The 27,675-nt window shown below is 36.3% G+C and overlaps 1 protein-coding gene across 1 annotated transcript in view; it reads right to left on the bottom strand.

Annotated features, from left to right (window-relative positions):
• ERC2 (ELKS/RAB6-interacting/CAST family member 2) overlaps positions 1–27,675 on the bottom strand; it is a 318,526-nt gene that overhangs the window by 138,782 nt on the left and 152,069 nt on the right. The window contains exons 13-15 of the mRNA XM_058812979.1: positions 25,453–25,488; positions 19,359–19,552; positions 3,741–3,876 (exon numbers count right to left, since the gene is read on the bottom strand). Coding sequence (XP_058668962.1) covers positions 3,741–3,876; positions 19,359–19,552; positions 25,453–25,488 — 366 coding nt within the window. The remainder of the gene's footprint in view (positions 1–3,740; positions 3,877–19,358; positions 19,553–25,452; positions 25,489–27,675) is intronic.

Genomic DNA, 27,675 nt, shown 5'->3' on the forward strand with positions numbered 1-27,675 from the left:
CCCAAACATTTAAAACATAAGGAGAGTCAAGAACTTTGCCAGCAGATGAACTGGAAGAAAAGGGGGAAACACCCAGAAGCTGCAGATCAGGGCAGAATAGGGTATTAAAATTATTAAACCTCTTTTCAGATTCATCCCTGCCCCTTTTTTTGTAACACATATGTATTGGACAGTTTGCATAAAATTTCCACAGAGAAATGTTTCTAGACTTGGATCACTTATTGATATTTTACATCTATGAAACGCATAATTAAACAACAGTGTATATTCAATTCCCTTTGAGGCTGTGAAACACATGGGAATATTCTCATTGCACCCTTATTGCTTACTCTTGAGAAACAAGAAGATTTTGTTGTTGTTGTTATTACAGCAGATTTGAAAATCAGAATCAAAACCAAATGCATTTAAATTCTCAATGTTATGCAAATGTTTCCTTTCCCAATTCTACTGAGGTACCAGTGTTACTGGAAGAAACATGTTCCACACAAGAATCAAGAAAAAAAATTATCTCAGGGAATAAACAAGTCTCACATCTCTAAGGTTTCAAGATCCTGTAGAGACTTGAAGAACTATGTACAAATCTATAAAATGGTATCTGTATATTTCTTAGCTCAGTGTTTCTCAAAAAGGCTTATCATTTTTAAGACAGACCAAAAAAAGAGAGAAAAATGAAAGCATGTTAGATACACCATTCTCAAAGAAATTCATGATAAAGTGTTCAAGGACCAGCTCTCCTGCTGTGATGCTTTGTGTAATATATGACCATCATGTCTGGCAAGATTTGCACAGGTCTGCCCTTGATTTGTGTTAGGAAGAAAACAGAAAACCTCATAACTATTCTTCATTCCCAAGAATTAATCTGGCTTCCTGATGTTTCCAATTTTACAGTGATCCAAAGAGCCCCTCAAAACCACACCTGAAGCATCACTCACAATTACAGGTGATAGCTGAGGCAGACGAAAGCGAATTCCCTCCCCAGGCATCCCAGAGCACTCTCCATCACAGCAGTGGCCCAGGAGTGCGGTGAGATGGGACCACAGAGACTCAAACTTGCCCTGCAAGCACTGACACTGGCACAGGAACCAGCTTTGAGAGGCTTTTACCTGACAAGATTGCTAACAGTGTCACCAACGGTGACACATGGTGCTACAAGCCTCAGGAATGAGCACACACCATTGAAGCTTCCAAGAAACTCCAGCCTTCTGAGCCTCAGCACAGCCATCAGACACAGCTGGACGGGTACAGCTCCAGCCCCTGTGGGAGCTGCACAGGAAGGGTGGCACTTGATCATCTCAGTCTGCCCTGGGCAGCCCCTGGATGGTCCATACCCACTTTGTTATTTCATCTTTTCCACTGCTTCTGCAAAAGGGACTGAGACTTGGCTGCAGTAAATGTAATTTGACCAGTCTGACTGCTCTTCAATTCTCAGCTGAGCTTATCACAGCCAGCCAACAGCCAGCTTATCACAGCTAGCCAACAAATACAGCCATTACATCAGGCCAGAGAATTTTAGGATACACTTTTCCCCTAACAGCTCAATACATCATTCACAAATGTAACAAGTACACTGTAGACACAAGCACTTTGTGTTATAACTGCATATAAATGCAGAGTGTTTCCACTAAAAGCAGTAGAAGTTATTAAGAGCAGTAAGAAAAGGTGGTCAAGTCCCCGTGGTTTATTAAGATGTTAATTAAACTGTTTTCAATTAGCAGATGCATGGTACTCTTAAAATTTTTTTCAAAGTATATGTCACAGCATTTGTCTCCCCAAAAATGCTGCCTCATTTAAATCCTTAGATCACTGCTGTTACTTTTTTACACAAGCAAACTCCATGAAGGAGGAAAGGTTTTCTTAAATCATGAAAAAAATTTCCTTTCTATACCAAGGCTAAGTGATTGGAGCATTAGAATTTGTTTGGCTTTTCAACAAGTCAATCACCTACTTACCAGATTCATGTAAGACTTGATGCTCTCACCTAGCATTTGTAATTACCTTACACATATAAAACAAATAAACTGTACCAGTGAAAATACTTTCCTACCAGCAGAATCAAAGTGCATCAGTCATGTCACCTGCACTGTGACTTGACTATTCAATGTCACAGCATTTACTTTATTCGCAAGACTCACTACATTGTTTTGTAGAGCAGCAAAACCTCACAAATCTTGCAATCCCAGGGAACTTCAAGTTTCCATGAACTCTTCAGCACTTAACCACTTCAGTTAAAGAAATGCTTGAGAAGACATAAGTCAAGGAATTTGGAAATCTTTGAGAAAATACAACTGTTTGTAGCAGCAAACTGATAACAGCAGCTGATTGCCTGTATGGCAGACAAGGCAGGATTATCCCTACCAGCAATCCAGCAGCACAGACAACCAAGGCTCCCTTTCTCTTGCTGTTCTTGCAACTACAGGAAATGTAATATATTACCTAATATATACATTACTGAAAGTAATATGCTGAAGGACATAATTTAAAAATATTGACATTTTAAGGCATAGCAACAAGAAATTAATGTTCTTGGTTAACTGGTTTCCATAAACTGTTCCTAGTGTATAGATGCTTTACAGGAAGTGAATGGAACAGAACTGTACACCAAACAGGTATTTCCTTTCTAAATTCAAGCCATTCAGCCACACCACCTACATTTGCTAGACCCAATCTCATCTCACGAGCAGAAACCTCCAAATATAGCAGTTACATCAAGGATCCTGAGAACGGCTTCTATTCTCCAGTCATCACCTCACTGTAATAGATTTCCAAAATACAGAAAAATAAGATTAATTTATTCTCTTTACTGAACCACTATAATTACAAGGAGCTGCTCAACACTGAAATTTAATTTTGATATATCATATTGGCAGACCAAACCCTTCAGAAGCTTTTATTGCTCTATCCTGTGCACTGGAATGCATGGTGATGCAATCAGTATGTAATGACCAGGGCCGTAAAGTAAACATAACACTGCACAGATGCATAAATAATGTATCATTTCCTGAACTTGATTCTGACATAAAGCTTAACCAACACAAGCCTAAAGAGATGTGGTGCTAATTTTTCCATTTTGCATATAGGAACACATGAGAAATACAACCATATGAAGCATGAGAGGGTCAAATTCCATCCACTGGAAATTTTCCAGAAACACATTATATTAACCAGATCAAGGCAAAATTGATATTTTGCACTATAAATTGCCTATAAACACTGGGCATGGAGACATTGATGTTGTCAACAGAAATCAGCACTTCTCTTCATGGTTTTTCACACTCAGATCTCAGAGAATACTTCTTAAGTCAAGCATCAAATTTGTGGCCTTGAATACAAGTTCCCTGGTATGTAATGTATCACTTAAACAGATCAGTTGAAGAACATTAATTTCTCAACCACCAAACTCCATAACTTACAAACTGTAGAAATTCTCCAGGAATAAGGCTCAAAGTCTATCTGAAACATAGAAGCTATATAATTGAACCTTTTCTTTCCAACTGTAAGAAAGAAAAGTTGCTGATGTAGCAACTGGGCAGAGGTCCTCAAATTCTATTGATTCTTTCCTTACTCTAAATAGTAAATATTTAATGGATACAACTGAGGTGAGCAGTGCATCCTCTGGTAGAAAAGGAAGGACCCATCAGCTCTTTGTGGGAACAAATTCATTACACATTCTGGAACACACACACTGGAACAGAAGTGCATTTTCCTAGATAGCTTTAAAAAAAATTGAAAAATACACTCACTTGTAAATGTTGAGAGTTGTCAGTCATATTGTCCTCTCGCCTACGAACTTCTTCCAACAACTGTGCATTCTTCTTTTTCTCCAACTGCTGATTGTGCTTGAGATTGGCAACCTTCTTATTTTGGTCCTTCATATGTCTAAGAATTGCACACACAATTAGTGTTAATGACTGCAACCACTTCTTTTGCAATAGAGATTAATTCTGTGACTACAACACAGGACATTGATTCTCCAACAGACAAAGTGTTCCAAGCATCAATTGTAACAATAAAATTTCATCTTGTTTTCAAGGTGGCATATTGAAACAGCTTTCAATTACAGAGTGGTAGAGCAATTATTAGGGCTGACAAGATTTCCCCCTTTTTATAATTTCCTCACAAAAATACATACATATTCTGAGCTCTATGCAGAAAAATTGTTGAAAGAGGAAGATGACCCGACAACCCTTACACACTCTACATTCAGGAACAATTTTAATAGTGCTTCAAGTATTCATTTCAAAGGAAGCAGAAGGTGAAGGTGATGACTAATGTACATTGTGAAATTATATTTTTTAAAGCCTGAACTACAAATACAGTGTTTAGGTCGATTAAAGTGTGATGGAGTAGGTCAGGTAATAAATATGCCATGAAGAATAAAGGATGCCTTTACAAATAGTTTTGTACATGACAAAAACATTTCTATCGTTTTTTTGTAATGGGACTTGTTTCTAAAAAGGATAATCAACAAACCAATGCATGAGCCATTCCTAAGGAAATGAAACAATCTTTGCCACCCTTACATGTTCTCTTTTGTTAAGATTGTATTAATAAGAAAGAATTAATTGTTTCAATTTTAATTATTTTTTATTGCAGATTTTATTAAGTTACCAGAAGCATTTCTGAGACTCAACATACACTTTTTTAAGAAAGAAGGCAAACTAATTTTGTCTGTCACGTAATGAAAATGTATCCTTGCAGTAATACTTCCTATCTCCTTGAATTCCTAGATATTTTTTTCCAGACTTTCTTAAAATGAAGGAATTTGCACCCTTTTATCTATAAATATAAAAGTCACGTGCAAATTCCTAATGAGATCTACTCACTAATCCTATTGTGGCAAATTAAGAGAATATTATTCAATGCCCAAAAGGATCGCTGAAAATCCCTCCTTTGCTTCCACATCAGAAGCAGTGAAAAAAGTTATAGAATACATTTCTTGCACAGATTTTATTATGCTATAGAAACTGGGTCATTCAATATTTTCCTCTATCACTGGTTTCTTTGTCCTACCAGTGTTTTTTTCACTATTTATTAATGATCAAAAATTAACAATTATTTGCAATCAATAAATATGCCATGGTATTAAAAATTCTTAAAAGACACTTCATGTAAAAGTTTATAAGTACAGCACATTAGAGAAAATCCAATCAATTATAACTTTAAAAAAGGTACCAGAAACCTGCCCAGGAAAAAAAAGTATGGACAACTACTTCAAAAATAGGTAATTTGCTTGCAGGTCCAAGTGAAAATCAGTCCCCTGTCATGATTCTGTCTCATAATTGTAAGCACAGACTTGCTCAGCATAAAACCAAAATGAATACTGGAAAAAAAACCACTTCCACAATTTCATATATAAATGCATTTGGCAGGAATTTTGGTGGTGCAATATGGCTTTGTGCTGTTAAAACATAAATCGGCTTCCAATCTCATGTTGAGTAAATGATAAATTCATTTGCATTTAATCTCTATAAGAAGTTCAATTTTATGCCAAGGCTAGCTGCTTCTTTCATCACCCATGCTTCACACAACTTCCCATTTCAGCTTCTCTAATACCACACTGAAAAGCAGAACATGGTAAAGCTGCAAAGGAAAAACATCTGGTGCCTGTGATAGGCAAAATCTTGAAGAGAGGGAAATAAAAGCAAGCTCTGTCATAGACTGTCTTTTTGCCACAACTGGCTACATACCTATGGAAATGAACAGAAAATGCTACAGTTAAAGAGCCCAGCTGAGGAGTTTTTTCAGGCCTGCATTAAAAGTACTGGGGGAGTTCAATGCAGCAAATAAGTACAAAAACATATTTCCCACCAGCTTTTTTTTTTAATAGCAAATATCAAATACAATCCTTGGTTCAGTAGAATTTTTGAGTTGCTTGCTCTGATATGTTTTCATGTGGCTCTACTGCTTCTAAAATACTTCTGAATAAAGCAGATAAGGATAAGTGAAAAGTATGCAAGAGAAATAGAAAAATATTTGGGAACAGTACCCAATCAGCATAAAATATATGCCATGACCATAGAGGACATATGATAAAATATTCACATAGCTTACTAGTAACAATGCTGATATGCACAGTTATGTCTCCATTTCTCTAGATCATGTGGAAATAATTTCATTTGTTCTGCTACACTGCTTGAATTTAAAGCTCTAAGACCACAAAATTCATTAGACAAAATAAAATAAAGACTACTGCTTAGGACACGTCTTAGAAATCTGAAGTGTGCATTTCATGGGTCTGCTCAGTAGAATTCCTCCTACCATCACAAGTTAATAATTTTCTGCTTATGTAGCATTTTCTGATAGTGCAATTGCCTCAGTGCAGGAAGATGAAATGCACAGCTCTCTCATTGTTATACTTCATTTTGAATTTGGGCATCTATTCTCTTTTAGTGTTAATTTTATTGATTTATTATTATTATTTATCTATTGCATTTTAGGTTAATTCTTTAACCTCTGAGCCAGACATCACAGTCATCCCAAGCTAGTTCAAACCCACCACTCTGCTGCACTTGTGATTTTACAAACTGCACAGAACTGGAAAGCCAGGCTACAAACCAGTTCTGAAGCACTCGAGCCCGCAGCACACTGAAATAGTGCCAACACTACACTTGGCTTAAAGAAATGGTGTTCTGAGCTCATAAACATTTAAGAAACAAAGCAGACTTAAAAAGCAGCAGAGATGACTAACTCTCTGCACTGATGCTTAATCTTGGCCAAACATTAAAAAGCAGGATTGATGACAGTTTTTCAGATAACAAATTTACATTTGTTTGTGTTCCTATGCTTAAAGCCAGTCAGCAACTGTTATAGAGTATCTAGCAGCTTAGGAACAGAAAATAATTCAGAGTGAAACTAAACTGTCTTGAAAACAGAGCTAGAATATAAACATACTTTGAAGAGTGTAAAATAATTTGAAAAAAAAAATTTAAAAAGGAAATTCTGTTCTGTTCCAGAATTATAAATTAAAGGATGATATCCTAGGCATCTTCTGACTCTTTTGATAATTCAACATCAGAGATATGAGGATATGCAGTATCCAGCAAACACCCCATGCCACATAAATACAAGATATCCATAATACTGGCAGTTAATAAAGAAGAGATGAACACTAGAGAAAAGAAAAAATTCTTAATAAACTCTTATTTTTTTAGTACATTAGAAATTGTCTCACTCCTAAAGAAGAGAAAACGATAATATAAAGTAATACAAATCTTTTAGAAACTACCTTACTACTCATTAATTTTATTAATTTGTTATACCTAGTTTAACTGAATTAGATTACCTAGATTAACATTAGATTGCCCAGATTGCCATTGATTAACATTGCAAATCTAGATTACCTAGATTAACATTGCTCTTAACTGAATATTCATTCCCCTTAGATATGAAACTCCATTAAAAATCATCCTCTTCCTGAATCTTTCTAACTTGGGATAATTTTTATAATCTTTCTCAATACACAGAATGCTCCACAGTAATCAATTTGCACCTCAACTGGGCACTAGATTTAAAATCAGGTGCTTAAATGACAGCAATGCCAACACCTCTGTTTTTCTCAGCATCCAACAATTTTTTGAGGAAAGAGGTCTCAAAATACCAGCGCTGGAGTCAGCAGACTGCAGCAGCTCTGACTTCTCTGCTGCTGAAGAACCATCCTCTATGACTGCTAAATTTTTAGATACACTCAGTGTATCACACATCCAAGCATGACAGGAGGAGACAAAACACCCTCCAAGAGCCCTTCAGCTTTATCTCTTATGACATCCAGTCCAAAGGACTTAGAGCCCATCAATCCTCCTGAGCAAACAGCAAGATGCCCTTACCTCAAATGCACTTTTCATTCTATTTAATCTTTTAACTGAAATGTCTCTGCAGCAAACAGACATCAGTGCCATGGAGACCCAGACCCTGGGCCAGCAGCAAGTTAAACAGCAAAGCAGCAGCACCACTGAGTTCCTGCTGGTATGAACAGAACTGTAATGACTACACTTAACCATGCTTGGGGCTTTTTCCTCTTCTGGGGCAGCACACAAATGGATCTCACAGTCTAACTAAAGCACATTTAATTCCTTCAGTTCAACTTTTTAAGAGAAATATTAAACACTAAGCTCCTGCATATATGTGAGTAGCATTCAGATTTTATTTTACAGTAGTGTGTGTTGTCTAACCTCCAATGCTTTCATCTCTGATAGCTATAGAAAATCACACTATTTCATTAAATTCCCTGCTTTAATTAGCCACCTGGGTACCTTGGCCACAAAGCTGGTAATGTCAGCCAAAAATAAGTGTTACGTGTTGGTATAGCCTTTACTCTATTTCATAAAGGTTTTTTTCCGCTCAAAGCATCCAAAAAATGCAGACATGCAAAATACTCCCAAGAGCAAAATCTGTAACATTTTCTAAAGGAATAGGTCTCTGCAATAATTTTAATCACCTTAAACAGCATTGCAATGGGACCAGCTGTCTGCAAGTCAATCAAAAAAAATCTCCAGTGTGTTAGGAAGCTGTGCTCCTCAGCAAATAAAAGATTAAAAAATCAGAGTGCAGTGAATGTTTTCAGGGAAACAAGCAAAAAAACTCAACTCCAAACTAAGCAGATTTATTTTATGAAATACAATTTGGTCAAAACAATTAATCTATATAAAGTAAGAAAGTGTCAAAAATGTGTTTTAAAATTCAATAGAGTACACTTGTTTTAATTCAACAAACATCCCCAATGTTCTAGGCAGGCACTGGGTAGAATATTAGCATCACTATTACCTGAAATTATTATCTCTTTCTCCTTTATAAATAATCCACACTTTTACAAAGAATTCATGTATGTGATCAATGAAACAAATCTTAACGTGTTACTGGGCACTCTGGGTCTCAGCAGCTAGTCATGCAGAAGACCTGATCCTGTAAATCCCAACCATGTGAATGTCCATTCCAAATTACATTACTTCAGTAAGACTCAGTAGAAATATTCCTGGCAGCTCAGTTCTCATTGTCTTAAGAATGAGAGTCTAGGCAGGTGCTTCACTGAGTCATGACTAAACCAGCAAAAGGGTAAAGCTCCAAAATTCAGGTCTAATTTCACTGAAATCCAAAAGCTAGAATTTTATTAAGATATAAGCAACTTAAGTATTGTTTCTAGCATTTCCACGGAATACAAATGCATTTGCTACCATCTATCTCTGAACCTGAAATACAAAGTTAGTTGGGTTGGACTTTGAGAGACCAAAATCACCACAAGAGATGTTAAGAGGGGCACTGACAGACACATTCCAAACACAAACCAGGGCACTGTTTATTCACTTATGGCCCAGAGATGGATTTTGCTGTAGAAAATAGAAATTATCAGGATGAAAAAACCTCTACCTGTGACAGGGTGAATTTTTGATATAACAAAGAAAACAAATCTCAAACAAAAGCAGTTCTCACCAAAAGAAAGCCCTCATGCTTGACTGCTGAATTGATGTTAAAAGCTAGACATAGTCACTCTAAATTGTATAATATGTAAATTAAAAAAACAAGCAGTGACTTTCTGTGCTTTCATTTGCATTTAAAATTTTCACATTTTTTTAATCAAAATCATATAACCTAAAGAATTATTAGTGTCCAAGACATCTTTTAAAATCTTGTGTCTCCTTATTCTTAGCTTTTCTTATTTTTCTTTTTTTAGCTAATACAATTATCACACTGATAGCAAATAAAATGTCTTAAATGAATAAACAAAAGCAACTATCCCAATCATTAAGAAATTAATTGGTCTATCCAATTTAAACATTAAAATTAGAAATACTCCTATAATATTCCTTTAAAAAGCAGAAAGATTAATACAGATCACTACAAAGGCACAGGGGAGTAAGGTGTTTTGAATGAAAACTTCTTAAGGGAGAAATAATAATAAATAAGTATTCCTTGGTTTTGTTTTACATACTCAAAAGAAAACAAGCAAAATTAAGATTTTTTACATGTCTGTTGTCCTAAAGGCCACATCACTTTGGAGGAATACTTCATCCCAAATGTCAAGGAATTCCTTTCTTTGCATATCTGACTAACCTAATGCCATCCTATAAAAAAAAAATCCTGTATATCCTATCTCAGCATTGTCCTTCTTGCCCTCATAGCTCCAAAGCAGAAAATCTAGCAGACCTTATTCCCTCTCTTCCTTTTCTCTTTAAAAGAACTACATTTTCCCCTCTCTCTTTCCCATAAAGGAGCAGGAGCAAGACTTCAACGCCCTTTACAATTGCTTAAACTCCTAACCTGTGTGACAACATAATCTATAACCTCACGAAATTTCATTTTTAAAATTGTGCTATTTGATCCTGTAACTAGAAAAAATATCTATTTTACAGTGACATAAAGGGAAGTAGTTCAGCTTCCTTAGCAGATCTATTATCATTTGGGATGAGAAAGCAAGCTCACGTGGATGCCCCCTGGAGAGACAGGAAAATGTTATCAGCCTGTGCCTGGATCTCCCCTGCTGCCAGGAAGGCTAAAGGGACACTAAGATTTTCCCAAAGAAAAGAAAATTATGAAAAGTGAGTAAAATTTTGGTGCCTTTTGAGCACGAGAATTTGGAGGCAGGTAATTCTCTCTGGTTAACCCTGGCCAAACTGGTATAAAGATTAGGTATAGAAGTTTTCCACTCTTTTCCACATGCCTGAGAAAATACTATCACAAGAAATTGATATTATCTCTGACTGCAGAAGGATGCTTGCTCCTCTTTCTGCCATTCACCTGATGCTGGGACTATGGCAAACTCCACATCACAGTTCATCTGCTCATCAGAACTGGCAGGCACCCCTCTGTGTTCTCTCCACAACTCTTTGATAGAAAGAACTGGAGACAAAATGACCAACATAAACATGGGACAAAAAAACCATCTAAACCAAGTAATATTAAAATAATTTTAAAATATCTAAAAAAAAAAAAAATCATTCCTATATCCTTAATTGTCCAATTGAATGCATCATGACCAGAATTAGCACCTAAGATAAGTGAATTTTAGTATATTCAATGTTTTCATTACATTCCCAGCTCCTGTTACTGACAGGTTACATAGCTCTTTCAGTTCCACCCAAAGGAGCGGGCTTCTAGCCTGTAGGGCAAAAAAAAAAAAAAAACCTTCTTCCCATCCCCTTACACTCCCCCCACTTTTAAATCTCATCATTTCAATTGCCTGAAGGCTGGCTTCAGGTTTCTTCTTACTCATATTATGACAATTTTTCAGCAAGGCAATTGTTTTGCCCCCAAATGCACCAAAAACCATTATTGTCCTGGGACAACCGAGAACTCTGCCTGGGAGAAATCAAGCGAGCGTCACAGAAGTCACTGAAACATTTCTCACCTCACAGGGAGGAAGGGTTTACCTAACACACACTCTGGGAAGTTATCCAAAATCTTTATTTAAGAAGTGTTTAGTCTGACACGGTTCCCTCCAAAGCCCTGGAGAGATGCTGGAAATATCCACGTGAGGATAACGCATGAATGAAAGAGACATACTAAAATCCTGTTCCAAACTATGGTTCATGTCACTCTGTTTCAAGGCAGATCTGCACTGCAACCACGGAAACTCTGACCCAGCACTGCTGTCTTCCTCAGCACATTCCTGCTGGATGACACTTTACATGAACACGTGTGAAATTCGTACCAGAAGACTCATCTGTCACACATCTCTCTCCTACACCCAGGATTGTCGTGCACTTTCTTCTGATGTTCTTCTTTTAAAAAAACCAAAAAGCACTGCTGATGACAGCAAGCTAGATGAGAAGGATATTTGATCTGATTTAATATGCCAATTGCTGGCTCAGCTATTTTATTAATTGAGACCATTAGCAATAACTGCAACCAGTTACTGGAATTAATTTGTTGCCTGAAATTTGCAACCAACAAGTTGCAGCCCTGCTACTGGCCCATCAGGTCCTTCCCAGCTGTAGTCCAGAAAAGCTTTTTTCTTCAAATTACCAAACTAACAAAGCATCTCCACACAAACAAACAAAAAATCCCAGAAAAAGCAGCTCCTGACTCTTTCCAATTTTTCTCTGCATCCAACTGCTCCACAGCATGTCCAGCCCAGCCTGACAGCAATCAGGATCCCACCTCCTCTGCAGCACTCCAAGTTTCACTAAAATTTCCTTCTGGATCAAATCTTTTGACTGCAACTCCTGGCTCACCCTAGAAGTTCTCAGGATCAATCCAGCCATTATCATCCAATGCATAAATCAAGCTTTCCATGCTTTTGTAGTAACTTCTTCAGACCTCCAAATAAATCAGGTACCCCTTCTATGATTCTTGTTTAGACATGCAAATTTCCCCTTATTATAAACTCAGATCAGAGCACCATCACATTGCTCAGGCATGTTGCTCCTGCACTGGGAAAGCAAACAATATGAGTGGAAGGTTCCACCAACAGCCCAATTCCTAAATTTAGTACCCCTGTCTCTCTTCAGTAACAGCTTTTTAAGGGCAAGCTGTGCTATCTCACAAAGATTCTTCACCACACACCCCTCCACTGTGCACAGGGAATCCTGACAGCATTGAGCCCAGCAGTCACCAATAGCCCCAGGGAGTGCTCTGGGGCAGATTTAGAGACATCTGCCCTCTAGATCTTGCCTCTGAGGAAAACTAATGGAGGCAGCAGGTCTGGAGAAGCTTAAGAAATACTGATGTCTTCAATCAGGAATCATGAAAGGGAAGAGTAACAGCTCCTTCTGTTCTCTCTTCCCCAGCACAGAGTTGTGGTGTCACATCCAACCAAATCCAAAGTTGATAGTTTTCCTTCTGTGAGGTAAAGCTCTTTCGTCTTCATATCCACTTCATTCTGCATAACCATTTACTCTATGGAGTATTTACCCTCCAAATCAAATCAAATCTCAAAAAAAGCAAATCAAATTTTAAAATATCCTTGCTTATTTAAATAATTCCTTTCTATGTTAACCTCTGCGTGGCTTTCAGCAAACTGAAAGAAAGAGTCCAGAACAAGGCTGACAAGTTCAGTAGTGAGTGGGATGAAATTGAACAACAGTGCATCATCTTGTCCCAGGGCGCCATTTGTATCTTACTGTTTATCTTTAGGATTTCAGCTAATTTTCTAATAAAATATTTCCCTTTTTAATTTAAATCCCTTAAATTAAAATACCAAAGAAATAAACTTTCTACTTTACTATTTCTTAAAAAATGAAATTTACAAAAGTTTAAAACCACACATAAAATCAGGTAAATTCATATAGTCTCATCTCAAAATGTCATCCCTTTCAAAATGTTTAAATACTAAAACATTGGTTCTGCATATGTAGCAAACAGACTAAAAGAGAATGACATGTCAGCAATCTGTCTGTTATCCAACGTGACAACTGTGTTTCTCACTCAGAATAACCAGTCTCTCAGAAGAGTAATGTACATCACAGATTCTCTCAGTTTTCAGTAGTACACTATCTCCATTTCTCAAGGGACATTATCTTTGAACAACATATCACTCTGCCCTTGGAACCATCAAACTGACATTTGACAAAACTGTGGACGGCTTGTAGGTTAAATTTAAAACTCCATTGAACCTCCCCTTGCACATCTCACTGAGCTCTGGCCTCCCATGGAAACAATTAGGAAGTCCAACATTAGAGCTGGTGGGAAACTCTCTAGCACTGGCCAATGCAATTCACATGGAAAAAATATCAATCTCCTGCTTATCTGCAGGAAGAAAAGTTTGGGGAGTATCTAACCTGCTGTAACCAAAAGGTGTGGAGATGTCACTGCACTGATGGTTGTACTCAGAATATTTTTATCTTGTACAGGCAGGTGCACATGAGGGCATTATGCCAATATATTTGATTTTCTTGTTTTTCATGAGTATTAATAGCCTACCACGTTTTAAAACCAATGCAGCATTTTCCTAACCATAAAAATCTCCTAGGAGTATGGATGACTAAAATGACAGCTAAGAACATACGGATCAGCAGAAATTATGGAAATTAATAGATCTGTTTCTTAAATTAAGTTTTGACCTTAATGAAGATTCAAGCTGAGAAAACTTAACACTTCACTGAATACCCACAATAAATTCTAATCATACTCTACAACTTATCTGGGACTTCAGGGATGGAAGTTGGCAGGGTTATGCAGACAGTTTGCTTCAACAAGGTCAGTTGGCTTTTTAGGTCAATAAAACATAACAGAAATTGCACCTCCAACTGCTGAACAAATGTTTCTGCATACCAATCATTGAATTCCAGTGAAATCAACCATAATGACAACCACATAGCATAATACCTTTCTTTAGACTCTCTTGAGCTAGAGAGATTTTCAATCAATGTTGAATATGCTCTGATAGAAAAGCAAAGTGGTCACATTCAGACAATTTCATCATGGCCAACTCCATAATAAATGCATTTATTTAACTTCTGGAAGAAAGAAAAGTTCTGAAACTTAATTATTGAAGTATGTTCACAATCTGGGTGCAACAATTATCCCCTCAAGCAAAAAAAAATATACTTGAAGTTGATAGACAGTAAATTTAGCATTCATCCAATTTATTACAGAAATCAATGAGCCCCAAATTTCAAAAACAAAACTTTTCATCTGGAAAGTAACTTGTGATTGTGGCATGCACTAAAGATCATCAGGAGGGAAAAAAGTCTTGTCATCTTTTTGCAATGAGCCATCTTTAGCTCAATTTGAAGACATTCCTGTCAGAGACTTCTCTGACACGTCTGAACTGTGAATTGTGCTTGGTCTTGACTCTTCCAAGAGAAAACATCAAAAAGATGTTTTAAGACTTTGCTAACTTACAATTTACAACCACCCATAAGCATGAGAAAGAAAATTAACACCAGGGCCTACTAAGACAAAAAAAAGTCAACCAGATCCATTTTTGCTTCCAACAAGTACCACAAGGCATGTAATACTTGAGAAGTTTACTCAGAAGCAGTGTGCAGAGACAAATGCCAGCTAAACTAATCTACAGCCTGGAAGAATTCAAAACACAGACCTGACTAGATGAGGTTACATCCAAACACAGCCTAAAAACACATACAGACAGCTCCTGTACAGTTATGTGCTGGTCCAGAATCTGGCCAGCAAAACCAGCTACAAGGTTCTGAACCACTGCAACTCCTCAAATTCTGTTTGTAAGCAGTAAAAGGGGCAATTCAAAGTATTAAGAATAAGTCTCTGATGTTCATTCAGTATAAATCTCTCTGTATACAATTGCCACTGTTCATTCATTACCTGCTGGGTAGGGCTGTCTACCAAAAATTATTCCCAGTGTTAAACTTCCTAAAAAAAGATAACAAAAGCAAAACCAAAAGAAGAACAAATTTCACAAAAAACAACATATGAATTGAATATGTTGCTAATAACCATTTTTTCTTGCAGGCATTCAAGAAAAAGATTCATTTACTGGAAAGTTTCTGGTCTAGAAATGAAATGACCAAAAACTTCACAATAGGGACAAGCAGAATGAAAACAACAAAATACAAACAGAAGTTAATAATGTGGGATCAAATCAACCAAATAAATGAAGCATCAATGAAAACCTTCATTGTGGAAGGAGGATTAAGTAGGAGAGCAGAAAATACTGACCTGGAAGTCAAGCTGGTTGGAGTAGGGATGAAAGCAGCAGTTTGGAGAAAAACAGATAGGGAGGAAGACAGCAAAAGAGAATAAAGGGAGGAACACATTAGTTCTTCAAAAATATAACAAGCAGATGTTATATTAGCAGATTATTAAAAAGAAAAAAAAATAAAAGGAAAGAGAGGGGAAGGAAAAGCAGGAACTAAAATGAAATTTCTGCAGAGCTACATCCTTCCTGTGCACTGAAGAAAACAAACTTTAAATCAAAAGGGTATCTTGTCATTAGTGGACAGCAGAAAGACATCCATATTTATAACCATCCAAATTCATAAACACACCAAACAGAACAAATAAATTGGATGAATACTGGTAGCACTTGCTGCCCCGCAAACATCTTGTCATATTCCACAAAGTCCTTCATGTGAACTGCCATAGGCTGGTGACCCTCATTCCTCAACTCTTCCAATGGCAGTCAAAGCAGCTAAACAATTTGGCAACTTGTTCAAAGATAATTAGAAGTTCACAAAGCACTGTAGCTAATAATCAAAGATGAAAATTTGACACCGCACCCCAACCCTGGAAATGCAGCCTTTTCCAATGCTGATAGCAAATTTTTAATTCAGTATGAAGAGAATTAATACTTCAACACTGAAAATCCTCTGATTTTTGACAACTTTATTTGTTAAAAAAATACCTAACACACCCTTTTCAAAAACTAAGTCTAAAATAATCCCCACACAGCTAGATTAGTCCTTAAATCTGTCCCTGACACACAGCATTTTGTGCTTTTAAGAAAAGGAGCATACTCAACAACCATAAACGTACGTTTTTTAAAATGCAAATATTCCACATACTGATGTCTCTTGTGCAATGACTTGTCACTGCTGTGTAGACTTACCTTCATGAGAATTCAAATCCAAATTAATTCAGAATTAATTAATTGTAGTCTGAATACCGCAAGAGCTTGAATACACAGCTATAGTGTTATACATCCCCTGCATACGAGAAGTGGATAACAGAAACAAAAAACTTCTTGTTTAAGAACAAACAGGTTTGTCTCATAGTTTAATAATTTTAAACGGACTTTTATATTGTTGCAATCTTTGCTGAGAAGCTACACTTCGCCAAGCAACTGACCAAGTATCTCGCATACCATGGAGAAACATGGATCCAAGGTTTTGCAATCTTCACCACGCTGGCATCACTTGCTCACTCTTTTCAGTCTAAATTTACCAATGCATAATTTATACTGTATTATGTGCCAGTGCTTTTTTACTGAAATCACTCTTCTTTCCCTGCAGTGCTTATCCCTTCCCACATTTACACAGAACAGGCATCCCTACAGAGCTCTGTTTTGCCAGAGAAACAAACCACTGTTGCTTAGACTCCTCCTGTGTCATGAGCACTTCATTTCTTCTTAGCAGCCCTCACTGCACCTGTTGCCAGCTTTAATTCAACTTCCAGGCATATGACTGATGATAAGTACACAGCAGAGCTCCACACAGAGCCCTGCCAGCACCTGATGACATTAATACCTTCCTATCCTTACTGCAGATATTTATTCTGACATATCAGCATTCACTCCTCATTGTTTAGATCTCTGCTTCATTATTTAGATGGCTCATAATGACACAGCCATAAGCAAATTCACCCAATCTTTCTTTTCCTGAACAGTATCAAGGATTATCCTTAGTTTATATCAGGCAACCTTACTGGTCCTAACTTCACAAACATGCATTTTATGCCACTGTATTTCACTTCATTTTGTGATTCAAACTCTCTACCACATTTCATAAACATACTTCTCATTCTAACACCATTAATAAAAGCTTTAAACAATACACTCCTTCAATCCTGACAGTTCTGTTTCAGCTGCAGCTCCCTCTCCTTGGTGAGGCTCTTGGCATTAAAACTTGAGCTGATCACTACCTTATTTGGTTTCATTTATATTACTTAAAAAATCCCACAAAAATAAAAACCAAAAAACCCTGAACCACATTTCCTTCATCAAGAAAACCAAAGAAAAACAGCAAGCTAAATTTAACAAGATCACGTTATACATTAAATGTAATATCTTGCATTTGATTTTAAACTTTTTTTAATTATAAACAGATAAATTGTGATAACTTTTATTACAATTTTAAAATAGCTTAAGTATAGAAAAAGGAGTAGCTTCTCCTGTGTAGTAATAAGAAACTGTAAATAAAAGTTAATATAGGGAGAGTAATTAAAGAAACAGACCAACGTGATTTTATATGAGCAATATTATTAATCTGAAGTGATGCTGCTCAGAGAAGTGTGATAGTTTCTGAGCCAAGAAAATCACATTAAAATCAAAAGAATTACCATTCACATGAAAATTTCGTCATAACTATTAAAAATGTTCATCTGCCAAGTAGCACACACTTGTAAATTTAACTGCCCATATCTCAAAGCAGATATTTCTACCCCTGAGTATTTGACACTTCGTGTGTCAATACTTTCTGACTAGTAGAACATTAATATTCATCTCCTTGTTTTAATTTTTGTTTGAATTTGTAAATGATAACTTTATTACAACCATTTTTCACTTTCAAACTTATTTATACAAGCACACTTCATTATGTTGAAGAATTCCTATGAATATAACAAATATTGTGAGGATACCACAGCTTGCAATAGTCTAGATTATCACTTCCTCAGAAATCTATGTTGATATATTTTGACAATTTATCTTGTTGCAATTATCTTGCAGTGTAAAGATGTTGGCACAGCAATGAATGTGGATCCCAGCAAGCTGTGAATGAATAAATGCATTTTAATGTCACATTCATTTTCCTACAGGACCCCAGAGATGCCCTTGCATATGGAGTTTGAGGAAATGTCAAATATATGCTAAAGGTCCATAGCAAAGTTTAACCACTCCATCACATTCTAAGTCCAGTACTTGAATGTTCCAAACATGAACACTCTTCCGAAGTGTGTTCACTCAGCAGTACCACATTGTTTTCTGAGAAGTTATTTCAGGGTCAACATCCTCATCAGTAATAACAGACTAGAAATTGGTGCTCCTAAACTTCACTGCTAAGAGTATAACAAATTTGAAAATAAAATGAATACAAAAATAGAAAATTCTCACCCATTACAGGATTCTCAGACAATAGGAACATTGTATGCTGACAACGCTGTACCAGTATCTCTGGACCACTTGGTTCCTTGTGTAAAAAGGTTCCAATATCTATTTAATTACAAAGGGTATAAAACAAATCCCAAAACCCTCCTCTCTCCATTATGGAAAGCCTCAACAACCTTTCCAGACACAAGACAATCACTATCTGGTAAACATCAGAAAATATTCTTTTGAAGCAAACAAAGACTATGGGAACACCAAGAAATAGTTAGAGCTATTATTAAATATTCATGAGATGGATTAGAGATACTTACCAATACTTTTCAGGATCTCTGAGAATGACTGATGATGTTCACACTTGAAGAAACATGTGGGGGCAGGTCTGATTCACCAGTTACTAAAAAGACAGGTTTGTTCCCCAACACTGTTTTCTGGGGGGTTGTTGTGCCTGTAAATTGCACGTGACCTTTCCTAAACACACTTGTTTTATGAAAAGTATTAAAAATGGAAACCTTAAATTTTTCCAAAGTCAGCCAACAGGAGATGTAGTTTTCAAGTAGCCCTGTTTTGTTCTTTTACAAAGCATAACCAATATACTCTAAAAAAACATACTCTGCTTGTAACCTCTGCTTCTGAAATGAAGATCAAGTAAGAAAAAATGCTACTCAATGTAAGACAATACAAAAATTACCTTTCTAACTCAGCAATTTTCTTATCTTTGTCATTCTTCTCATTCTCTACTTCCTTGAGTATTTCTAGAAGTCTGTCAACCTCAGCCTGAGCTTTGCCACATTCTTCTCTATAGTACGAGGCCTCCTTGTCAAGCTGTTTCATTCTGTCTGCAAATTCTGGATTCATCCGTGCCTCCTCTTCAGCTTCATGAGCCTTCAGAAGCAATATTTCAAAAAAGATAAGGGTGACAATAACTTAAATAGCTTTAAAAGCTTTACTTCTTCAGTCTCGGAGTTCAAGTTTACATTAAAAAGGATTATGGGTATTCCTGTCTGATGCATTATAAAAAAAAAATTAAAATATCTACATAGTCAAATTCTATCGTCCTGAGAAGGGAGGGGATTTATTAAGGGGGATTTTATGTAAAGTGACCCCACTTTAAAGGTGTTTTTTCAAATTTAACAACGACTCACCTTGTAATTCATTAAATTCACATAAAGTTCGGTGTGTTTTGACTATATAGGCAATTTCTTAACAAATTATATCCTCTTTCCCTATACAGAAACACACACATTTTGTCCATGTATAAATATACAAACACAGATACATATATATACATATTGTATATATCTGTATCACCAGCTGTCTCAAATGCAGTTTGATACAAAGAATTTAAAGGAAAGAAACTGTTTTTAACGCAGAGGTGATTTTAAAAGATAAACCAATAAACTAAAGAAGCTGATTTCAGCAGACATCTTACCCAATAATCCTTTTTAGCCTACCATTAATACTTAACCTGAAACATCAGAGGAACAAGCCCATTGGTGAAAACAGCACAAACCTGGCAAACACATGCATGGATGGGTGGGAGTTCCACAGACAAGAGAGAGAGCAATGAAAACAACAACAGTGCAGAGCCCAGGCCAGCTCCCATCAAACCTAATGGCAAAAACCCAATTAACTTCAATGGGAGCATGACCTGGCACCGAGTGCTTTCAACTGTTGGCTGCAATAATCACAGACAGATGGAAACAACGATGCACTGCAATGCTTAGCCTACCCCTTGCTTCCCATTATTCCTAATTGGCATCTTGAAAGGGCAGGCAAGGAAAAAAGAAGTAGTTTAAGGCAGTGCACATTAAACATAGAAAATTCAGGTAACATACAGGATTTTTTACAGAAATTCATGGTACTTAGAACTGAAGGTCCTCCAACTATCTTAGTACGCAGAGAAGACATGGACTTACTTATCCTTCTTAATTTCAGGGAATGGACAATGCAAGCAAGCAATGAAAGAAATGCAGATCAAAATGAAGCATGCATGTTTGGGGAAGAACTAATATAAACTACAGATACTAGAAGGTCCATATTCTTTGCAATGGTTAAAATTTTCTGTATAAATGAAGAACAAGTCTGAGTTTACTATAAATACAACAAAAAATTGAAATTAGTAGGGAAAAACTTAGGTGGTTTGCATGTAACATATCATTTAAGCATGAGGATAATAGGAAAAAGATAGGAGATTTGAAGTGTTATTTATCCTGCTTGGAGGTTTTTATTCAGAAGAAATAGAAGGCAAGGAAATGACATGAGGAGCCTAATAAACCTACTGGCCTTGCTCTTCAAAAATCTCTGTTTTGGTACATGCTCCAGTCCTGAATTCCATTCCATAGGACTTTTTAAACCCAGAACTCATTTCAAGGCAACACTCAAGGAGTATCTTGATTTTACCATTTGAGTGAGATGTCAGCAACAGATTCCTTTTCAGGTTCATAATCTTCCTTAATAATAAAGTTGGAGTTCTTTTATACCAGTTGTTAATTGTATCAAGAAATTTACTTTCAACTAGCCTTGTAATTTTTGAAGTCAATTTAATATTCAGACTCAAGGCCAGTTATCTGAGAAAACACTTTGATTGTCCATCAACCCTATTACAATACAATACACTTCAGCTTTATGTAATTTTGCAAGGAATAATTTAATTCCATAGGTAAATTCACTCTAGAAAAAGAAATACAACCCAAATTCCACCTTCAAGATACTAAGAAACTTATGTAAAAAGCATATTGTTCCTTATTCTTCAGATTTCTCCTCCTCTCCCAAGGGTAAATCCAGAATTTCACAGCTCCTCTCTAAAGCCTATTGCTCCTTCATGCAACTCCCTGTCACCTTTCTTTCCCTTTACTTTGGCACAAAATTCATTTTATACCAGCCTTTCTTCCATCATTTCATAGAGAGAAGAAATACCCACCCTCCTTCCTCTAACCAGTCTTCACTTTAGCATTAAGTCTCAGCTTCAGCCCAAATTTTTTCCCCATGTACCTCTACCCTTCTCTTACCCCAGAGCAAGCAGCGATGCAGATGAGGGAGAGAAGCCTCTTTTTTTTTGTTTCATTGCCACACTGCACTTTCTACAAGGAAAATGCATAACCGGGCAAGGACACGATAGGATCACCAGTGCAGAGGTGCCAAATGTTCTACTGCTACGGGTATTCCTGACACACAGCAGCTCAGAAATGTACTGAAAAAATTACCTACTGCACAAAGGATAAGCAAATCACCACCTAAAATTATAAATATATTCCTCACTTTAGCCTTTTAAATCTTGGCTCAACAGCATGCTAAGGAAATCAACATTAAGGTGCAAAAGTATTTTCGGTTCTTGTTTTCTGTGGTACTCATACAATTCCATATTTGTGGGATGTGTTTTTGGAAAATTCTGCAGCACAAACTGGGCCATTGCATTTCCCCAACATGAAGTGGAACTTTGAAGATATGATTAAATGGGATTAAGCATCACCAATGTCACACATAAACCAATGTAAGCATTAAGTTACCACAAGGTTGGTCTTATAATAATCTAAAAAAAAAAAATAAAACCAGTATTGCAAACAACCAATTGATTCAAAGCACTCAGAGAATCTTTTTTGGACTATTGTCAGAAGCCAGATTTCTATTGCCCAAATGAAGAAGTAAAGTTAGTTAAAAAGGGAAAGCAAGAACAAAAAAAACAATTTTTACAAAGAGCGTTCTGCAGGTGGTACTTTAACCTACAATTCCCTTTAAGGGACTCTTCACATTGTAAACAAAGCTGCTGATACTAGAAAAGAGCAAAACACAATCCATCTGACACGGCCAGGACAAAGGCACAGAATTACTTATAAGGCCCCATTCTATTTTATGGCTTTGAAAGATGTGTTTGGATCTGAACTAGGCACCTTCCTGCATTTGTTGTGTACAGATCAGGGGTGATTTGTTGACAGATGGAACTTGACTCTTGAGGTCAAACAGTAGGCCCAAAGGAGTTAAAAGGCTGCTCAGTTGATATTGACCCTGCTCCTGCCAGGACAGGGCAGATTTCTTCAGCTTTTTTAGGCTGTAGACTGAACTCTTGGATCTAGTTCTAGACAGAAACTGCATTAATCACATGAATCACAAAGTCTCTGCCTATTTCTGCTGTCATCTCCTTTTTCTGTTTAGTTTCTGTCCCCTGTTTACTCCCTAAGTTCTTTGTTACCTTGGAAAACACATTTTCTGTTTCTGTGGGGCTTTTATGGTAGGAGGGACTGGTCTATGTGTACTTTTCAGCTTTCTTAAATCTGTATTTGCAAATGATAACCCTTGTGTGTACAGATTAGGTTAATTTCAAACTAATTCACTCACTTTATGATGATTTTCCTCCCAATATTATGACTGTGATATGGTATGTTATTTTTACAACTAAGTAAAAATAGCATATCACTCTACTACCATTAGAATGTCACAAATTTTTACATTAATTATACATCTGTTCTCATCTTTGCTTCATAAGCACTGCAAATGGTTTAGAAGAAAAGTAACATTTCCTTATGCAAACCACAAATTTCCTACAGAAATATCATAACAGTGTGGCACAGACATGCAACATGAATTACTTAGGCTATTAAAGTCTTATGCTACAGTCATGCATGTATTACTCTGCATAATAGAAACGGAGGGATAGATAAGTATTTCATTTTTAAAGCTTCAGACACAAAAATACACAAAAATGAAGTGGGTACTTAAAATTAAAAAAAAACGAAAAGGAACAGCAGAATTTACATGCAATGTATTTATTACTTTGTAAGATCCTTCAAATTTTATTACTTTAAAGAATGAATGGGGAAAAAAGATTGCTGTCACACAAATTTTCTTGTCTCCTTAAAACTCAGGAGGTTTTCATTTAACTTTAGGGGCTGCTCTAAGTAATTTATAGTGTATTCTGCAAGTAGTTTAAATTTTAATCTGACATCTCTCTTATAGAAGATCTTGGAAAATTTAGTCTTTAATATTCAGAAAAAGGTTCACCTGAACTCCATCCTCAGTACAGCATGATATTTAAATAATAGGACAAAGGCAATAATGTAATTTCCTATAATCAATTTTGCACAAAATCTCACTGGGCATTTCAAAAAGTTCACCTTTAAAGCGTGAAGAAATGTATTCCAATTCTATTTACAACTTATTCTCATATATGTAGGAGAAGAAAGAAGGTGAGCAAGAGGAGTTTATTTTAAAAAATCATCTTGTGGGTACAGTATGATTGCTGCCTAGTGCCAAAGGAAAAGGATCTTGCATCCATTGCTTTGCAACTTCCAGCAGGCTGTCCTTTTAAAAATTAACCACATAAAGGCAGAAAAAGCAGTTAAGAAAAGGACTGACTTTGGAATGCTGCACACAAACAGATTAGAAAGTAACAAATGAATTCCACACAGCAGAATCACTATTATTGACTTAATGACTGGCCAGTATTTATGAAAACCAAGCTAAAAGCTAACAGTAAAAACACTCCAGTCTGAAAAGACAAGCCCAGGAGCAGTGCAAATGACATGAATAGAAACAGAACTACCACAAAAGTGACCCAAAATGATACAGAAAAAAAGGGTTTTATCATTGAAAGGGACAAGCTCTTTCTCCAGCACTGTGCCAGAAGGTAGAGGTGATAATATCAAGTTTTATGCTATTGTGCTACAATTTATGACTAAATTCTAAACAAGGTAACCAATAACTCCAAAAGTAAATAGAGCAGATTGTGTGGGAATCTCTTTTCCCATACACAAGTCCTGACATATCCATGACATGGTTGGAGCTACAAAACCTAACCCTAACAGATGGATTCCAAAGCTGGAATCCTGGTGCATGGACATCCATGGCAAAGCTCCCACTGACTCCAGTGATGGCAATTCCTCCTCTAATGTGCAGTATCACATTACTTAAGCTACAAACCCACTTCTTCTATATATACACTCTCCAAATTACAGAGTAATTCTGACTAGGATTACTATGTAAACTATAGCTTTTAAATTGCTCTTACAGTTACATCATTTTTCTGTCCTGTGATGCTCACAGCACATTAAATGGACCAGTCTCAGCCAAAAAGATGGAAACTCCTCTCTGCAGAGAAAAGGTTTGTTGCTGCTCTTCCTCAAATTGAGGGAATCAAGTTAAAAGAGATATTGTGCAATTAAAGCAGGCATTTGTGAGAATATTAATGGTAAAGAAGCCAAAGCAATACTCTGCTTTTGCACTTTTGCAAAGACTGCCTTTTGCATTTATCATTTTATATTTCACTATTTTCTTCACTTAATTACAAGTTTCCATGTTCCTAATGTGTGTATGCTAAATGTATACACTTTCATGAGTAGAATTAATCTATTTTAGTCATATGGACTTTTGAAAATACTGCCAGTCATTTCCTAGATATTATTATTCATCTAATTAACTCAGTCACTGAAGATAAACTGAATAAATTAGGAGTTATATAAGTTTGAAGGATCAAATAAAGTACTGTACAAGGAGGAATTAAAAAGCAAAGCAAAAGGAAAAAAAATTCTGCATGCATTTTCTAATGGAGAAGTTGAGGACCTAAAGGACGTTTGTTTTCTCAGAAACACAATATGTACCTATTTAATACATTTTGGATTCTTAAACAGGCCTTCAAGTCCACAAAGTTAATTTATTTGGATATAATGGATACAGCAGAGTGAGCACCAGGAGTGTTCTGCAAAGCTCCACAGAGGAAGAGCACAACACAGTAAGGGAATGGATCCTCATGCTTCCATATGTTACAGCGGGCATTTTAAACATGAACTTACTGGATTGTACATCTGATTGAACAACTGCTCAGCTTGCTACATTGCAAAGTTGGTAGGGAGTGAAGCACAGACAGGAAAAGAAGGAAAGATCCAGGAAAACAGCATTAGCTCAACAAAACCAGTGCATTTGCACAGAAGAACATGTCATTAAAAAAAAATAAAAAAGAAAAAAAAAGTAGAAATTTAAGATTCTAAACATTCCTTGGTGAAAGTGAGAGGCACTGGGGAAACATAAATGTTGACTTTGGCTCCTAAAAAAGAATAGCTGGAGTAAGAAACTTAAGGTTTGTGTTACTTTCCCTTTCTCAAGTTAAATAACCCATGAAATAAAGAGAGGTGTCCACTTTTGATGATACATTAAGTGCTGGTCTCAAGCAATGAATCACGAGAAGTGCTTTTGGCTGAGGCTGCAATTTATCACCAAAGCTTCAAAGACAGTAATAATAAAAGATTAATTAAATAGTATCATTAAATTTATTACTTTGCTTTTGTTTAATACAATACTGAATTTTCTATGCAGAATGACTTTCAAACAGTACAGCTTGGCAAATAGTACTTTAGCAACTGCAAATATGTCAGTAAGCAAGTAAATTTAAGATAATGAAAAACAACAAAAGGAGGAAATTCTGGAGTGGATAATAAAGATTATATGTACACACATATATAGAAAACACTTGGCTACCTATTTGGTAATTCTCCTGCTGTTCTTTCACAAGTAGCAATACAAAGTAAGTCAACAAAAATCTACGGAATTTTGGGAAAAAAGCATTGACCATTCTCTGGTATCTAGAATTATTTCTTTTAAAATTTTTCATGTATTTCAATCCACAATATTTGTCACAAAATGTCCAATAAGCATGTCTATAATTTAAAGCAGTACTTTTTATACCAAAATATAGCACAGTCACATAAATAATTACTTTGTACAAATATCCTCTTCATTATTTTTGAAATGTGCGTACTGCGTGAAATCATGGGTTTAGAATCAGCATATTTCTTCTTGCCAAAATGTAAAAAAAACCCAGTTATGCAGTTCTAAAAAATATCTGGATCTAATCAGATCCAATAAAATCCATCTTTATTATCAATAAATGAATCCTATTGTCTCCAAAAAAACCAGAAAGGAGGGAAAGTCGGGAAGGAGAAACTCCAGTAGTTGCTTTGGTGTTTTTTATTTACAATTTCAGTTCAGGCTTGCCCCTTGTGCACACTTTCCTTCAGACACTTACCACCATTAGTGCTCATGCAAAACTAACTCCCAGCAAGTGTGCACACAGTACTACCTACATATTTCTTAGTTTAACTTGCTAAAACTTATAAATCAACATTGAACTATAATTATTTTACAGCAGCATAACAAAGTGCCTCCTCCATGATATTTTTAGAGAGGAGTACTGTGTAAGCTACTTGGAATTTTTTTCAGGTAGACAGCCCCTTGGAGTGGGTTTGGAAAGAGAAGCAAACTGCCAGATGCCTCTGCTCCTGCAGGGGTTGATGCTCACACGTGAGCACACTCCTGGGACACGTGGGCTCATTTATGACCCTGGTGCTGTCCCCTCCTCCTCTGAGCCAGACATGTGCAAGAGTGACCCAGGTTTCTGTTTCACTCACTTTCCTGAGGAGTGAGAACACGGTGCAGGTATTTTTCTGGGGACCAATTACTTTTAACGCAGGGTATTTACAGGTTTGAACATAAAGTATTTCATTAAAGAAAATGTGAATTGAAAATGACTGTTTGGAGTCTACTGTCATTAACAGTCACTGTTTCTGTTCAATTAAGCATGCCCAGAAAGGAGGCTGTAACTGCATTTTATTGTGGAAATACCTGGTCTCCTACAAATGGTGGGTGAATTTCCATTGGGGCTTTATGCTGCATTTATGATATAATAAAACTATTATGTTTTCAACTTTCATTCAATAATTGTTTGTATTTATACACAAGAAACATGCTCCCTTTTTATATAAAAGACATCCCAGACACTCTCTGACTTTTCTAAGTGCTTGTTTTTCCATTACTGTACGATGTGTTTAAATGTACAGTCATAAACGTTTGACTTAGGATTTCAAGTCCTTCAAGAGGATTTTGATGAGGGGTTTTTAAGTGATCTGTGCTTCCAGGGCTCTTTTAACTATCTTTTTTTAATGAAGAAAAAAATACATTTCAGATGGTAATGAAGTATCCGTTGAAGTGGAGTGCAAAGCAAACAATTTATTCTAACAAAC

Source organism: Ammospiza caudacuta, chromosome 12, assembly GCF_027887145.1.
Source record: "Ammospiza caudacuta isolate bAmmCau1 chromosome 12, bAmmCau1.pri, whole genome shotgun sequence".
Classification (NCBI taxonomy): Eukaryota; Metazoa; Chordata; class Aves; order Passeriformes; family Passerellidae; genus Ammospiza; species Ammospiza caudacuta.